Genomic DNA, 17,510 nt, shown 5'->3' with positions numbered 1-17,510 from the left:
AAAAACAGATGCTGTAATTGTAAGAAAATAACCTTACATTATGGCTTGTTGTGTCAGTGAGAATATTACATTACAATATTATTTGCTATGCTCAAATGTCATGGGAAACCATATTTTTATTTATTTCTCACATTGCATTGCACAATGTAAGCCAAAGCTATTCAGTCATGGAATAAATCACTACATAAGTCATGAAAAATTGCTAAACACGATATAAACTGAAAGTGTTAATAAACACAAAAACGAAAAGACCTGGAATGCTTTATGAATATGAATAATGGCTTATGTCAAAATGCTGTAAATTGCACTGAGCAGCTTCTTTGTAGAATACATAGACCACACCAAAATATTCAAATTACACTTGAAAATATGAGGTTTATCATATACATTATACAGTTCAGTGGGGAGCCTAATGAAAATGAAACCTGCTGAATAGTTTACACAATTATCTACAGTAGTAAAATAGTTTTCCTGTTGAATTTTAACTGATTGACTGCAGCAACTCCTTTATAACAACTACATTTCTCCCCACAAGTTACATAAGGAAGAAAAATTTACAAGTATGGTAAAGTTAAAACTTCAAGGCACTTTAACAACAGCCTGCACCAACTTCAAGAATTGAAACCACTGGTTGTTCAGTTGATCATTTTCAAGGTTACATATATTCTCTATGACTTCATGAGCTGCCTAAAAATATGCTACCACAGGAATTGATAAACTGAGAGTCAGCAAAGTAAACAAGCTTCCACATTTCAGTGACAGCAAAGATTATCCTTAAAGTGCAGATAACAGCCATCAGTTGCTGCATAAGATAATTAATGTGCTACTACCATGAAAGCCTATTGTCGATATTCAGTCCTGAGAATAAAACTGTTTAACTTCACTGGGTACATGTCCACTATATAACAATGAAATGACACTTTTGTGACAGAGCCACATCTGTCTGCTCTTCATAAGTCATGAGATTGTGTTGGCTACTTTTGTGTGTTTACAGGCATAAATGGCATCCATCCATTCATCCTTGAGGGATGATGGTGTAGCATGCTCGGTTCAGAGTCTGCAGCGTCTGCTGTGGCTAAAAAGTCCCACTCGAGAGTGGCAGTCCCTACTGCAGTTTGGACATGTGAAATTTGAGGGACTTCGAACAGAAGCTGCTCTGTCTCTTCGCTTTGTCCTCTTCCTGATTTGTTCCTGTGTGCGTTCGTCCTCCGAGAGCTTGACGCCGTTGCGCACAATTACTCGCCACTTGACACGGTCATCTGCAATGCTTTCCCAGCGACTTTGATTGATTCTGGTCTTGGTCAGGTCTCTCTTGCAGACATCCTTGAAACGAAGATGCGATCGTCCCACCGGCCTCACACCTTCCTGAAGTTCGCCGTACAACACCTGTTTCGGTATCCGTTCAGAGACGCCGATGACTATGGAGTGCAAAGATGCTGGTTGTGCTTGCACGATGAAAGACTTCGGTTTTGGGTACTCTATCTCTCCCAGAGATCTGAAAGATCTTCCGGAGATAGTGAAGATGGAAGCTGTTGAGTCGAGATTCATGCCTAGAAAGAGTTGTCCATGTCTCACAGCTATAGAGAAGGGTGGTCATAACACAAGTGTTGTAGACTTTTAATTTAGTTTTTGTGGTAAGCAGTCCGTTGTTCCATACTCTGTCTTTCAATCTAGCCATGACAGATGATGCCTTGACGATTCTGTTAGTAAGTTCAGTGTCCATGGACAAGTTACTACATATTGTGGATCTCAAGTAGGTAAAGTCATCAACTATCTGGAGGGGATTGCCATCAATGCTAATGGATGGAAGGCTGGTAGTGCTCTGCACCATGATCTTAGTCTGTTGAAGGCTGATGAGTAGACCAAACTTTTCACAGGCATTTGATAATTTGTTGATTATAGACTGCAGCTCATCTTCTGTGTTCGCTACTAGAGCTGCATCATCCGCATATAACAACTCACAGATAACAACTGTATTTACTTTTGTCTAGGCCTTGAGGCGAGCAATGTTGAAAAGATTTCCATCAGACCTCGTATGTAGATACACTCCCTCCTCACAGTCTTCAAAGGCAAATCTGAGCAGAAGGGAAAAGAAAATCCCAAATAATGTAGGAGCTAACACACACCCCTGTTTCACACCGCTATTGACAGGGAATGCTTCTGATGTTTTACCGTTGAAGCAAATTGTTGCTTGTGTTTTCTCATGGAAAGAGACAATTATCTGCAGTAGCTTAGGTGGGCATCCAATCTTCTGTAACAGTTTGAAAAGCCCATTTTTGCTCACTGAATCAAACGCTTTAACAAGGTCAATGAAAGCAATATAAAGTGGCCTCTGCTGCTCACGACATTTCTCTTGTAGCTGTCTTAAGGAAAAGATCATATCTACGGTTGATTGGCCGGGCCTGAAGCCACACTGAGATTCTGGAAGCTAAGATCTGTAATCGCACTAGGATGACTCTTGCAAAAGCTTTCCCGGCTACACTTAGTAATGAAATGCCTCAGTAATTGTTACAGTCACTTCTGTTCCCTTTCTGTTTATATAGAGTAACTATCCTTGAGTTCCGCATACCCATCATAACCTTCTTCCCCGCTGGTTGTTATAAGTGAATATAAATGTTTGAGAAGAACAGACTTGTTATACTTAATAACCTCTGCAGGGATCCCATCTTCACCTGGGGCCTTTCCGTTAGCAATAGAATCTATTTCTCTACTAAGTTCTTCCATAGTAGGCATTGCATCTACTTCTTTCATAACTGGCATTTGTTTGATGGCGTCACATGCATCCTTGCTAACTTCATTCTCGGCTGCATACATCTCGAGGTAGTGTTCAACCCAGCGTTCCATTTGTTTGCCTTCATCAGTAATGACTTCACCCGTCTTGGACTTCAGAGGAGCTGTTTTTCTAACAGTTGGTCCAATTGCTTTCTTAATACCATCGTACATTGCCTTAGCATTCCCAGAATCGGCCGCTTTCTGTATACCTGCACATAAATTCAGCCAGTAGTTATTTGTGCATCTCTTGGATGTTTGCTGTGCCCTGTTCTTTGCTTTTCATACGTCATCTCGAGTTCTTTCATTTGGGTTTCTTTTGTAAGCAAGTAGGGCTTTCCGTTTAGCCTCAGTGACTGGTTCCATTTCTTCCAAATTTTGCTCGTACCAGTCCTTATTTCTTTTTCCTTTTATTCCATAGGCCAATACTGCTGAGTTGTAGATTGCACCCGAGAGTTTTGCCAATTTCTTATCAACATTCCTTTCTGCTTGCACATTTCCTGGGAACGCACTTTCAAAATTACTGGCAAAATCCTGCTTTCTTTGTGCGTCATGAACATGATCTGTGTTGATATGGGGATGACCTCTCGGTTTAGTGTGGTGACATTTCTTAGGAGTGAGCCTCTATGTGCATGCCACTAGGGCGTGGTCTGTGCTGCAATCAGCACTATGATAACTTCGTGTCAGTAGCACATTTTTGAGACCAGTACGCCTAGCTATGACTAAGTCAAGTTAATGCCAGTGATGAGAGTGCGGGTGTCTCCAAGACACCTTGTGCTGATCCTTAAGCTGGAAATATGTGTTTGTGACACAGAGTCCATAAAAGCAGCAAACTTCAAGCAGTCTCTGGCCATTTTCATTCATTTTTCCCGCCCCATGATGTCCCAGGCAATTCGGCCATATGTCGTTATCTGATCCAACTCTAGCATTAAAGTCCCCTAGAATATACAGTGTCTCAGTGCTAGGTACCTTGGCTATTCTGTCACTGAGTAAGTCATAAAACAGATCCTTCTCTTCCATGCTGGATGATAAGGTAGGAGCGTACACATTTAGGATGTTGGCAGTGCCACTTAAGGAGCATATTTTCAAATCAATAATTCACTCTGTTCCACCGGATGGTGGCACAGTACAGTCCAGAAGCCATAGCATGTTGAGCACCAACTTTTCGACCAGATACTTCTTTTACAACTGACTATATAGTTTTAATTTCGTTCATATTTCCCATGCATCAGTAAGCACATTACTTTTAAATAAAAATTTTATTTCAGTTAATGCTAACATAAAATTGATTAATGGCTAGACCAGTTTCAACAACCCAGTGATTATAAATAGCCAAAAAGTGTTTTGATGCAGACATCGGCCAAAAAAGTCAGTCAAATAATTTTATGTGATCAATGACTGACAAACTTTATACTTGTTACACGAAAGGTCATATAGAAAGCAAGTCCTTTTCGAATACAGGTGACCACTATAGTTCTCAGTTTCAATTTTGTTGTTCCAAGAGCTTCTCATTTTTGGGTCTGTGGAACAAAAACTGAATCTAATCTAATCTGTCAGTTCAAGGGACATTTTAAGCCTGTAGTAAGACATTCTACAATACATTGGAGTATTTTCTGTAGTGACGATCAGCAAGTGGGCTATGACTGTTGTTCAAATTACGATAAAGTTCCCATGCCACAGACAACCCAAAGTGCTTGTTTATTAGCACTGTCTTTCTACCTACAATTCTTTAAACAGAAGACAGCTACATGACAAGCTGATTAATGTTTGTATGAAAGTAACATGCCTGTCATACATGTTCTCTATATTGCAAACTTTTTGCAAAGTGTGCTATTTGAAATTGGTGTTAAATTTCTGGATCCCATACCTTGGAATATGACCCTGTGTGATTTTTTACAGTATTAACTCTTTTGTATCATAATCTAAAAATCCAGAAATATCTTTTCTCACACTGTATCCCTGAACTTAAAATTATTCTATGAACACACTATCTATGCATGGATTAGTGTTTGCCTATTCTTGTTGGAAAGAATAATATCTTCATTAAGCAGGCCCACTGAGTTTTACCTACTTCATTTAATAATAAGTAAAATCCCTGCACAAAGCTAACTTAATGTCAGTGTCACATTTGAACTGGGAGATATTCCTTGAAAATTCAAACACTTCTGTACATTTTTCAAAAATTTGTTCTGTACAATGTTCTAGTATATTGACAATTTTTATTAAACATTAAATTTGGCATTCAGGTCCACACTCCCAAACTCAAACACACACTGGATGTAAATCAAATAAGATATACCTACTACTCCTTCATGTAAACGGTATTCTAGGATACAAATTAGGTCACAGTCGAGGATTATCAGCAGTTTATCAACTTTGCCTCCAACTCTTTCACAATTTAATGAACCAAACTCACTGAACAATCTGATCTAAATTTCTCATTTACGGAAGAAATTTCCATTGTTATGGGAATTTTTTGTCACCGGGAATACTTATTCACTGACTTCATGATGAGAAAGATCTAGCCCATCATTTGGTTATCACAATAATTTACTCTTTAATGGTATGAGAACTACCCATTGTACTATAACTTACATGATTAGCCCACTCCCATTTTATAAATTTTAGTCAACTGTTTAAACAGCAATCTTTTCTTCGGTTGCCATCTACATTGCACAGTATGCACTCTAGAACCTCTAGCTTTCTCATGTAAACAGATCTTTAAAAAGTAAGGCATATTGACAACAGTTTCACGTAAAATTTACTCCCTTAACAAGTTTATTGTTAACAATTAAATACAGCTTCAAAACAGCAGTAACACTCATAAATACAATCATAGAAGAAGAAACTATTTACACAATTCATCACTCAGCCTAACTGTCACAGAAATGGGTGAGGTATTCACTCATAAACATCTTTGAACTCCAACCCGGTGTCGTAAAATTTAATGGATACCACTTCCAGCCCACAGAATAATTTCTCTCTCTCTCTCTGTGTGTGTGTGTGTGTGTGTGTGTGTGATTTTTTTGTTCAAGAGAGGGAGAGCGAGATTAACTCCAACCCGGTGTCGTAAAATTTAATGGATACCACTTCCAGCCCACAATATAATCTCTCTCTCTCTCTCTCTCTCTCTCTCTCTCTCTCTCTCTCTCTCTCTCTCTCTGTGTGTGTGTGTGTGTGTGTGTGTGTGTGTGTGTGTGTGTGTGTGTGTGTGTGTGATTTTTTGTTCAAGAGAGGGAGAGCGAGACACTGAAAAGTTATGTACAAACCATTGTATCCATCCAATAAATAAATGAAATAAAAAATCCTTAAGAAATTATGCCGTAATGACGTCACACACAACAACTCCCTTACATCACGGGGCAAAGCCAATGCGTGGGATTGGACGCTTCTGTCGATCCACTATAACTATAAAACTGCCTTGTTCCAAATCATAGTGAGAGGTCATAATGATAACCAAAGGAGAACGCAAATGACAAACTAACACTGCTCCCAACCTGACCCATTAGCACTATCTAATTTTCTTAACCAAAGCATAAAAAAGTAACCCACAAATAGCTTTCTCTTCAAGATGGACACACTACTTAGAACAACTCTTGAGTAGTGCCTGGTATATGCAACACAGAGAAACCTTGAAAATCTGCAGTGAGGGAGTTGTGTAAGAAATGTGATTTGTAATAACCATTAATACATATTTGAATGACAATCTCAAGACTATACCCTACAATACAATTGATACAACTCATGAGATACCTGATAGGCTACATCATATCACATGAACAAAAATAGAGGGTATGTAATACATATAAGCTACCTGTACTCATGTAACTTGTTACCAAGGATAAAACTGGTATCTTTCAAAAATAGCAGTGATAATCACTTCACTACAAGGAGAATGCTAGAGAGGGATAATGCCTGAAACAGTGCAATTAGGACACTGTTCTTGAGTTACAGTGATGAAAGTGTAAGAGCAATAGACAAATAACACCTCTGCCTTTAACTTACAGAACTATGAAGTAGAATATAATAGCAGTAAATATTTACATTATTAACTTTTAGCCCTTTGTATGATGTATCACTGTTGAGGTGTCAACAATGGGGATTTTATGGTAGTTATTTTAACTTCCTACTGCATTTAATTTCAAGTACACACAAACAACATCTGCTTTACTTTACACTCAAGTAAGTCAATTCTTACAAAACAGACATGTGGTCAAAACAGCAATAATAATCTACAGTAAAATTACATACAGGAGTCAGACACTGATCACGTGTAATAATTTCTTTCAGTTCTTCCTGAAGCCAGTAATATTGATCTAATAAAACAGGACTATGACTTTGTTGGGCAAGAGGGGTAGAAGTTACATATTGGATCCCCCTTGCATTTTTCAATATGGTGTGAAAATCAGTTCAAGAAAGATTTAGATATGTTGTTAAAAGAACAAGAATTTTAGATAGTAGGTTTCGGTATTGGTCAATCTGTTACGACAACCAGATTTTCTGGTAATTGTCACCTTTCAACCAAACCTAGACATCAGACTGTGTTACAGACAAGTCTGTCACCACAACCATGAGTTCCATGAGTTCAAAGTGGGGGGGGGGGGGGGGTCCCAATTCGTACCTTTAACCCCAAGAGAGACAGAAATTTCCAGACAAATGATATGCTAAAAGTCTTATCTAGTCTATTGTCTCCTTACTTTCAACTCACACATAGAAAGGTGTTCTTACTTTTTCTGGGATCTGTTGAGCAACATTCAACTAAATTTTAATTTGATTAAAAGTAATTTGTTTAATAGTAATAGGCTTATAATTAACCATAATTTGCAAATTAACATGGTAGTTAACAGTCTTGCTCTACAAGAGCAAGCACCACAGTTTGCACACACACCAATAAATTTTTTGTGGAAGAACTATCCTTTGGAATTGAATCTCAATGGACTTGGGCATGCTGGTCTGAAGTTACTTTTCAGGTATTTCTCATGTAGTCTTCATTACTCTTGCTGTGAATCATCACAGAGCCACTATTCCAAAAAAGCATAATACTACATTTGTTTACATGTTACCTCCTTACATTCAATACATCAGTTTCATATATTTGACAGCAACTGCTACATCAACATGGGATATCTCAAGAGTTTTAAGTTCTTCTTTTCAAACAGCTAAATCGAGAAATCCAGCACTTAATTACAGTCTTGCAAGCACATACCTAAACACATTTCACCTTTGAAATACACCGACAGCGGACTAAATTTAGAGTTGTTTACCGTTTCCTACCTCAGTTTTATTAACCACAGTCTATTTGAATGAAAGAACACTCGCAAACACACAGGAATATATGATTCCTCATACCAAAAATCAAAATGACAGGTTTTCAAAACAATGCTCTATGAAAAGACAACTTCGTGGGAAATGGCACAAACAGCTGAGAGTGAAAGATGAAAACCCTGCCATGTCACGGCACTTGTGAAATTTTTCTTTGTCAATCAAGTATACTTCCTTGCAGAAATGACAGGACAACAGTCCGCGGCTTTCATGATTTGACATCGAATACGGCAGTGACATGCAACCAATACTATTACAAATCCGAATAAAACAATAAAAATCAGTTATTCAGCACTGAACTTACCTTTCCGGTACTGTTTTCGACTTTAATTCGTAAAACGGGTAATAATCAGCCAGTGTGTTCTCTATCCCGATTGCGTCATTCCATTCCATAGCATCCAGGTTGAAGGAATCCGTGATTTCTGATAAATCAAATGCCAAATCAATCCCTGACTCATCCATTTTTGGGAGTATGGCAAGGGGAGGAGAAGAGATGATTAAAAACAAGGTGTCAATCTGGAAGTCCCTGCAACACCCTTCCCAAAAAACGATCAACACAACTACAGCACAAACAAGTAGCAAATTACGTCATATTTCGGGTGCTGCCAACACACACATGATGTTTACATTGCCAGATGTACTTTCCGTTTCCCGAAACTGAAAAAGAGTAAGATTTAGTTATTATGGGAAATGAGTACCAGGAAGTATAGTCTCTTCTGTAACACTGTTAAAATTCGGCCTGCATCGGTGTGTCATCTTCTTGCTCAACTTAAATGTCGCTCTAAAATTTTAAGACAGTGCGTTGCGCTTCGAACGAGTGACATCAACATAAACATGTACACAACTCTGTGTTAATGACATGCCATGTTCCAGGTACCGTTTGTTTAGATACTTTTACTACATGCTAAAATAATTTGCCAAACCCTACATCTGCACTCATTTATAACACGATTATTACGTATCTGTTCATGAGACTACTGAATTTATAAATAAATGTTACTTCGAAACTGCAAGATGTATTCGATAGTAAATATTGCTTCGAAATAACAACTGGGTCAAGAATAATCTGTTGACACATAATTTCGTCTACATTTTTCCGCTGCCAGTAAAGTAAATGTCAGTCAGAAACAATCATGACTAATTCATAAGGCCATCATAAAAGAACACACAGGCAGCGTGTGTACGAGATTGTCATTTTTCTTGCTACTTCATCGTAGAAATTTCTTTTGTACTCGTATGGCCTTCTTTCTCGACTCATATGTAAAGGGTCCCTTACTTTACATCCTATTTTGTTTCGAAGAATACCGACATAGACTTTCAGGTATGCCACACGATGCCTCCTTCGTCGTGCACAGCCACAGAAGCACGGGAATAAAAGGGCAAGCACAAAAATTGTGGAAAGAACACATGTACGCATAGACGTTCTCGTGTCCTCACATTGCCTCATTGTGCAAACAGTTTGCTAAGAATAAAGTTTTTTGTTCGGGAGCTTCTGTTACATTTATTGTCGCAAAAGTGACTTTATGTAAAGAAGTACATAAACTACAGAGGTACAGGAAATACAAAGCTGTGACAGCGTTTTGTACGCAAATTTCAGGAGGAGGGCACAACGAAATTTTAGATTTTCTACTTGGAAAACTGCAGCGATAAGGTTGGCAATAAAATTTTGTTAGCTATTAATTGGCTACTTATACACTCGTTTGAATTATTTATTCCTCACTTCAAAACAAAGCATTTCAATTCAATCAAATCTGTAACTTGTAATGTGGAATAATAGTAATTTATTATTTGATTGTTTGACATTTCTGTTCATTGTAAGAAGTGCCAAAGCTTGTAATTATTAACATACTTTGTTCCTATACGCATATTAAAAAAATAAAAATTAAAGTGATTATTTCTGGAACTAAGAAATACTTAAGAGACGTTCTTAGTCGTTATGTGAAAATTAATTAAATTTCAATGCGGTATTTGTATTTAATCATGGAATATTATATGTAGATTAACATTCCCGAGCTCTACAAATTTGGGAATTTATTAAACGCCAGGATTCACTAGAACAGATTGTGTTTTTCAGTTTCTTATTTTTTGCATCATCAGTGTGCTTCTTTTTTTAAAAAAGTAGTGTGTTGAGGAGCTACACATACCTAATCACTTCTCTTGTTCAGATGTCAGGCTCCTTAGTTATTGTGCTTTTAAGTCGCCATAGTACAAATATTCGTCCACAGTTTTCGTATACGCTTTTCATAAATTTTTGGCTTCATCATCTCTGTTTTCCTAATTCGAAACACTTCAGGTCTCATATTCTTTCGAGAAATATGATCGGATACATTTTATCCAATACGTGACGCTCAGGGCACCACATCTCGAATTATTATTCAACAATCTTCAGAAGCACTCCATATGACTTTTTTCTTTGTTTATCATCATCTATAAACTTAAGCGTACCCCCCCCCCCCCCCCCCCCTCTGTAGTCCACAGACATTATTTATTGCACATAAATCTCTTCATCTGTTAAAAAGCGCAAAGATACTCATAGAATACGGACAGCAATGTGCATTACGCAAGGCCTCCACTTCCTGGAAAATACACATGCACAAATGCGCATGCATAGCCGTGCTTTTGAAAAACATGCACATTCCCAAAGTTGAACACAAAAAAAGGCATCGTGTGGCCGCACCAATATACGACTTTCTCGTCAAAATCGATAACTCGGTGTGGCTCCGCCTCACACACAAGCGCATTATATATTTTATTTTATATATTTATTCGTCCATCGATCATTAAGTACTGTAAAATAGTATCGGACATGTCATATACATTATACAGGGTGAGGCATTAAAACTGTTAGTCGGAATATTTGGCGAAATACACATTGCATTAAAAAGGAGTGATAATAAACGTTGTTCACCGGGAACCATTGACATAACACTCGACACCCTGACACCACCCCCGCGGGTGGAAGGGGGGGGGGGGGGTGACCTTGAAATCTTAAATAGGAATCCCTATTTTTTTATTGTAGATCTGGATTCTCCGTGAAAAAAAAAATTGTAGCTTTTGTATGAAACATTTCTTTCGTTTCATAATAGACGGCCCTGTGATCGGCGAACATGGAAATGAGGTGACAGTTGTTGCAAAACGCTAGTATCTCAAACAAATACACATTCATTTCAGACAATCGAAGTGGTTTTTTTTCATATTTTTGATAATGCTATCATGCGACACCTCGCGCAATAGAATGAAGCACAGACCGCGATCATGCGCTCCGTCGGCGGTCAGACTGTGCATATTACTTCAATGATTCGGACTGTACACATCTCGTTGCAATTGTTCCACAATGTTAACGAGTGCAGAGAAGATCGATATCATTTGCCGTGTACTTTGAGGCTCATAAAAATGTTGAAGCTCGGCGAAGATATGTCACTCTGTTCGCAATATGAGTGTTTCGTCTGCAACGACGTTTCGTAGTATTGTCCACCTGTTTACTGAAATGGGAAGTGTTAAACTCAGAGAAAGAATCCGACCGCGGCCTGTGAGAAATGAAAACTAACACTGTGAATGTTTTAGCTGCTGTTGCTGCAAACCCTCACGTTAGTTCTCGAGAAATTGCGCGAGATTCAGGAATTTCACATAGAAGTGTTCTACGCATACTGCATGCACACTAATGGCATCCATTTCATTTATCGCAGCATCAAGAACTGCATGGTGACGATTTTCACAATCGCCTGAATTTCTGCAACTGGATGCAGGAACAACTGACAGTCAATAATAATTTCATTTCACAGATACTTTTCTCCGATGATTCAAATTTTACAAATCGTGGCCAAGTGAATCGACATAATATGCATTATTGGTCAGCGAAGAATCCCCATTTGTAAGACAAGCTGAACATCAACGCCCACGGAGTGTCAACGTTTGGTGCGGTACTTTATGTACGCAGGTAATTGACCGATACTTCATAGAAGGTAACCTGACTTGTCAAATGTACAGTGATATTGTGGATAATGTTTTGCTAATACTAATGGACGATGTTCCCCTTCAAACGAGACTGGATACGTGGTTTCAACACGACGAGTGCCCAGCACATTATTCAGATTAGTCCGAGAAGTTTTGAATCGAAAATATCCAGGTCGATGGATTGGATGAGGAGGTCCTTAGAGTGGCCCACTCGTTCACCCGATTTGATTTCTGTTGCTGTTTTCTTGTGGGGATGGCTAAGAGAGAGTTTACATGGACATACCAACAAACCCCAAAAGATATGCGGCAACGAATTCGCAATGAATGTGCGAACATTAGCGCAGAGACACTAATGCATGTCGGATTGTCATTCAGATACAGAGTTGCAATGTGCATTAGAAACAATGGACAACATTTCGAATATTTGCTGCTCTGAAACGCTTGTGAAAGGCAAGAGGACTCACAGTAATCAAACACCCCGAGATAGCGAGAGGCAAGCACCCTGAAGATAACACATTACTATGTCGACTTCGTTGTTGCTGGGTAACGGTAAATGTAATCTAAGAGTGCATTGCGGGAGGGTACACGGTGTCACATGATAGAATTTCCCCAAATATCAAATAATGTTCTTTGATTTTCCTAATCGGATGTGTATTTTTGTGAGAATTACCGTTTTGCAACAATTGTTACCCCATATTCATGTTTGCCAATTACAGCGCCGTCTGTCACGAAAGGAAAGAAATATTTCATATAGGAGTTAAATATTTTTTCACGGAGAATCGAAATCTGCAATAAAAAATTGGGGTTCCTATTTCAGATTTCTAAGTCATCCACTCTCCCGCCCCTGGGGGTGGTGCACGAGGTCGAATTTTATATTAATGGATGCCCCTCTTCGAGGTGAACAACATTTATTACCACTTTTTTTAAATATGATATGTATTTCGCGAAATATCCCAACAAACAGATTTAAATGCATCATCTATCTTTGCATATCTTTGTGAATAATGCAAATATTTTAATATGTTGTTCTACAAGTAAAACTAAAGAAAAAAGTTCAAATAAACGGTGTTACAGAGTTACGGCTAATAAAAGATTTTGCCTGAAATTTAGCAACTTCGCTAATATGAAGCCATCGCAAAACTATAATAGGTTACATGAAGTACGATTTCCATTTATGCTGCTATTATTGATCTGGTGAATCTAATAAAACATGTCCCAGAATTGTACCTGCAGTAGTTTTTCAGAATATTTTAATCAGATGCGCAACTCCAAGCAAAGGGCATGATCACCCTGATGTAAATGACGCAGTTTTTCGTTATGGTAAGGATACAGGTTATTGTAATTCAGCGTACGTCATACCTTAAACTGTGAAATGCCTAATCGTTGAGAGACAGTCGTGTACTGGTACATGGGCTGCATTGAACAGCATCCATAATATCCTCATCATCGTCTTCACGTATCGTGCGCTCGTACTGATTATTTACGCTAGGTAGAGAACCTGTCTCCCGTAACATTCGAAATACTCCGCTAATGGTTCGGAATTCTTACGAGTTGGATAACGTACGCGGTATTCATTAACTGGAGCCGTAGCACTACTATCACATTTGCCATAAACAAACACTCTATTGGCGTATTCCCCTGTCGTAAATTTGAAAGGCATCCCTACTTCATAAACGATCTTCAAATTACAACAGTTACGATGTGGTTAAACTTAAATACACTGTTGTTATTACGTTCTTTCACTGAACAATACAGAAAACTAACTCGTTTGAAGCTTAAGAAACGACTGAAACAACTAACGGTTGCCAACAATGACATACACGTTTTACTTTCTTAATGGAAAGTAAACAAATTTACTTGTATAATAATCTTTACTTCTCTGGATATTCAGGGAAACTGCTACAGATACACGTCTGGGACACGTTTTATTAGATTCACCAGACCAATAACAACAAAATAATTTGAAATCGTGCTTTATTTTAACCTCTAGCAGGTTTGGGATGGCTTCATATTAGCGAAGTTGCTAAATTTCAGGCAAAATCTTTTATTAGCCGTAACTCCGTAACTAAATATTTGGGGACTTATGGTTATATGAACTTTTTTCTTTAGTTTTACTTGTAGAAGAATATATTAAAATATTTTTATATCTTTCGTGAATCCCCCTGCGTATAAAATATGGCAGGATTAGGTCAAGATCCAATCAAAGGATCTATCCCAGCATTCATCTTAGCAGCTTGGGGAAACCGTGGGAAACACAAGTCAGAATGACTGGATAGGAAATAAACCCTGGTCCTCTCGAATGCGAGTCTAGTAGGCTACATTTAGACAACCTCGCTCGGTACATGATTGAAAAGGGAGTCACAAATATACCGTCTACATTGTGAGTGCTACATGTATAAGAATATATCAATGAATAAGAAATTTTGAAAATAAAAACACTACTGAAAAACTGAAAACACATGAACACATTACATATCACTGCTGAAAAGTACAGCCAGTCGGAGTGCCCGAGCGGTTCTAGGCGCTTCAGTCTGGAACCCCGCCCCTGACCACTACCGTCGCAGGTTCGAATCCTGCCTCGGGCATGAATGTGTTTCATGTCCTTAGGTTAGTTAGGTTTAAGTAGTTCTAAGTTCTAGGGGACTGATGACCTCCGATGTTAAGTCCCATAGTGCTCAGAGCCATTTGAACCATTTGAAAAGTACAAAATGCAAAATAAGTAAATTAATGATGTAGGCAAATGATGAAACTTTGATGTAAAACACCCCTGAAAAAATAAAACATAACATTATATATAGAACTTCTGAAAATTACGAAAAACTGCCGACGCTATATCCGTGATAACCAGTGTAGCACCAGATCCCTTCTCAGCGGAAAAACTGCATCTGAAACAGAGGTAAGAGAAAACCAACAGCAGAAACATTCTTTGCCAAGACAAACATGGCATAAACAGTCACCAAAACGAGTGGCTCAATGACGTCAATGATCAGCTGATCGCACAGAATGTAGCCATTTTCCGGAAGAAGGCATGAGCAAGAAGGCGGAAACTTCGAATCTGATGTAGTGGCACAGTTTTTACGGATTGACGATGTGATAGCAAAGTCTAATTAATGGTTTTATCACCTAACGTTAATGATTTTATATTTCAGCTAACATGATGCTGTGAATACTTTTATGGAACTGATGATGGCCAGTAGACTAACACTGATTGTGTAAGTAAAGGATTTTATGAACAGCTCAAGACGGTAATACGACATTTTCCAAAAGCTATCTTCTGTTGATTTGATAATAAGGAGTTAAAGCTAATGTAAGACTATCTGCCCACACACTAATTTTCCAAGTTAAGTGTAAACAACAGTTCAGTCAAGAAATGTGTTTCCACGAGGTAAAACAAGAGAAATTATTTGATTTTTACGAAATTGTTGATTTTTATCAATAATTTCAAAAAAAAAACTTTTGTGGTATTGCTCCCCTTGAAACAATCAAACAGATCATTTATCTATTTATTACAAACAAAATCGTGGGTTTCAAAGTAAATAGTTAATATGGTGGACATTGATGCTTCAACTGCCGTTAAAGATATTTGTATGATCAGTTCTTGTTGGCTTTTTAGGGAAATTGTTTATTATTTTTTTGGGCACTGGCTCAACATTTGACATTTTCAAATCAGAGAAAACAGCAACCACTATACATTTATCGAAAATGAAACTTAATGACGTACTCATTATAAGTAAGGTCCTTTCAATAATATAATTGGAAAGCCAACAGCAGTCTTTATTTGTAGAACCTGATTATTAGAACACAAAGTGCCTGTTGGCTTCTGTCTCGGCTTCACTGGCCGACGTTTGTTTGACGATTTTTTAGACGTTCCGCCAGCACGATTGGCTGGCGTTGTCAAAGTTTCACTCTCCACTGCTGCTGGTGGACTGGAGTAGAGCTCGCGGGCACAGATTATATGTACCTGGCCCGCCAACGTCCAAAGACTTATCCGTCGTCATTTCCAGTACGGTTCTCCCCTTGCCACCTGCCAACGCTCGTTCGCAGCAGCACGGGAATCCAGGATCCGTTCACGTTGACGTTTTCTTCTTTCTTGTTGAAGCTGTTCTGATGGCTGTATATTTCTATAGCTTTTCTGAAAAAGCGGGTGTGATACCTCTTCTCCACAGCCAGCACTTCCGTGTCGGCGAATTTTACTATGTGGTCGGCCTCGCACAGCGCGTGCTCTGTAAACAATGGCTCTTAGCACTATGGGACTTCTAAGGTCATTAATCCCCTATAACTTAGAACTACTTAAACCTAACTAACCTAAGGACATCATAGACATCCATGCCCGAGGCAGGATTCGAACCTGCGACCGTAGCGGTCTCGCGGTTCCAGAATGTAGCGCCTAGAACCGCTTGGCCACACGGGCCGGCGCGTGCTCTGCCACCGACGACTTCTCCACCTGCCCCAACCTGCAATGCCGCTTATAGTCTATGATCCTTGTGTTGATTGGCCGTCCAGCCATTCCAATATAAGCTTTTTCGCATGTGCACAGTATGCTGTATGTCTCGACATTGTAAATGGGTCCGTTTTCTCCTTTGCCGATCTGAGACACTCTTTGATCTTCTTTGTCGGTTTAGAAACTGATTTTATACCGTGGTTGATCAATATACTTCTGATTCTTTCGGGCACTCTTGGAATGTATCTCAGAAAGTCCGAACCCGACCTTTCAATTTTCCGGTGAGTTACTTCACCGAGCGTTTGACTCTGTTACTCTTTTTATATAACTCGTGGAGTACCCTTATAGAACGCTTTCTAGGTGTTGCATCTCGCGTCTGAGTTACTGCGGTTCACATATTCGTCTTGCTAGCGATACGAACAAAATCATGCCTCCTTTCTGGCTCGGGTGGTGTTTTGACAGTTTGTGCAGGTATCGGTCCATGTGTTTCGGTTTTTGATACACGCTGTATCCCAGGTTTTCACCATCCTTTGTGATCAGCACATCTATAAAGGGTAGCTGTTTGTCCTTTTCTACTTCCATGGTAAATTTTATGTTGACGTGGAGGCTGTTCAAGTGTCTTAGGAAGTCACCTAGCTGTTCCTCACCATGGCTCCACACAACAAAGGTGTCATCGAAGTATCTGTACCACACCTTATTTTTACAAGGTGCCAAGTCCGGTGCCTGTGCATCGAAATGTTCCATGGTGAAGTTAGCCACCATTGGACTAAGAAGACTACCCATGGCGATGTTTTCCAGCGGTTGGTATAAGTTGCTGTTCCACGTGCAATAGCTCATGGTGAGACATGCATGAAAGAGCTTGGTGATGTTTTGAAGGAAAATGGAACTGATGTGCTCCAGAGAGTCACTGAGTGGCACTTTGGCAAACAAAGAAACAACATCAAAACTGACCAGGACATCGTTTGGTCCAAGTTTCAGTTTCTTCAGCTTCTCAGTGAAATGTCCTGAGTCCTTTATGTATGTG

General features: G+C 38.9%; 1 protein-coding gene across 1 annotated transcript in view; it reads right to left on the bottom strand.

Annotated features, from left to right (window-relative positions):
- The window catches only part of LOC126297672 (microphthalmia-associated transcription factor), a 349,969-nt gene extending 340,916 nt beyond the window's left edge, over window positions 1-9,053 (bottom strand). The window contains exon 1 of the mRNA XM_049988778.1: window positions 8,396-9,053. Within this exon, the coding sequence (XP_049844735.1) occupies window positions 8,396-8,553 (158 nt within the window). The 5' untranslated portion in view covers window positions 8,554-9,053. The remainder of the gene's footprint in view (window positions 1-8,395) is intronic.
- Between the last annotated feature and the right edge of the window lie 8,457 nt (window positions 9,054-17,510).

The sequence above is a fragment of the Schistocerca gregaria genome, chromosome X (genome assembly GCF_023897955.1).
Source record: "Schistocerca gregaria isolate iqSchGreg1 chromosome X, iqSchGreg1.2, whole genome shotgun sequence".
NCBI lineage: Eukaryota > Metazoa > Arthropoda > Insecta > Orthoptera > Acrididae > Schistocerca > Schistocerca gregaria.
Note: the sequence above shows the minus strand (reverse complement) of the source record. Positions and strands in the feature narration are given on the sequence as shown.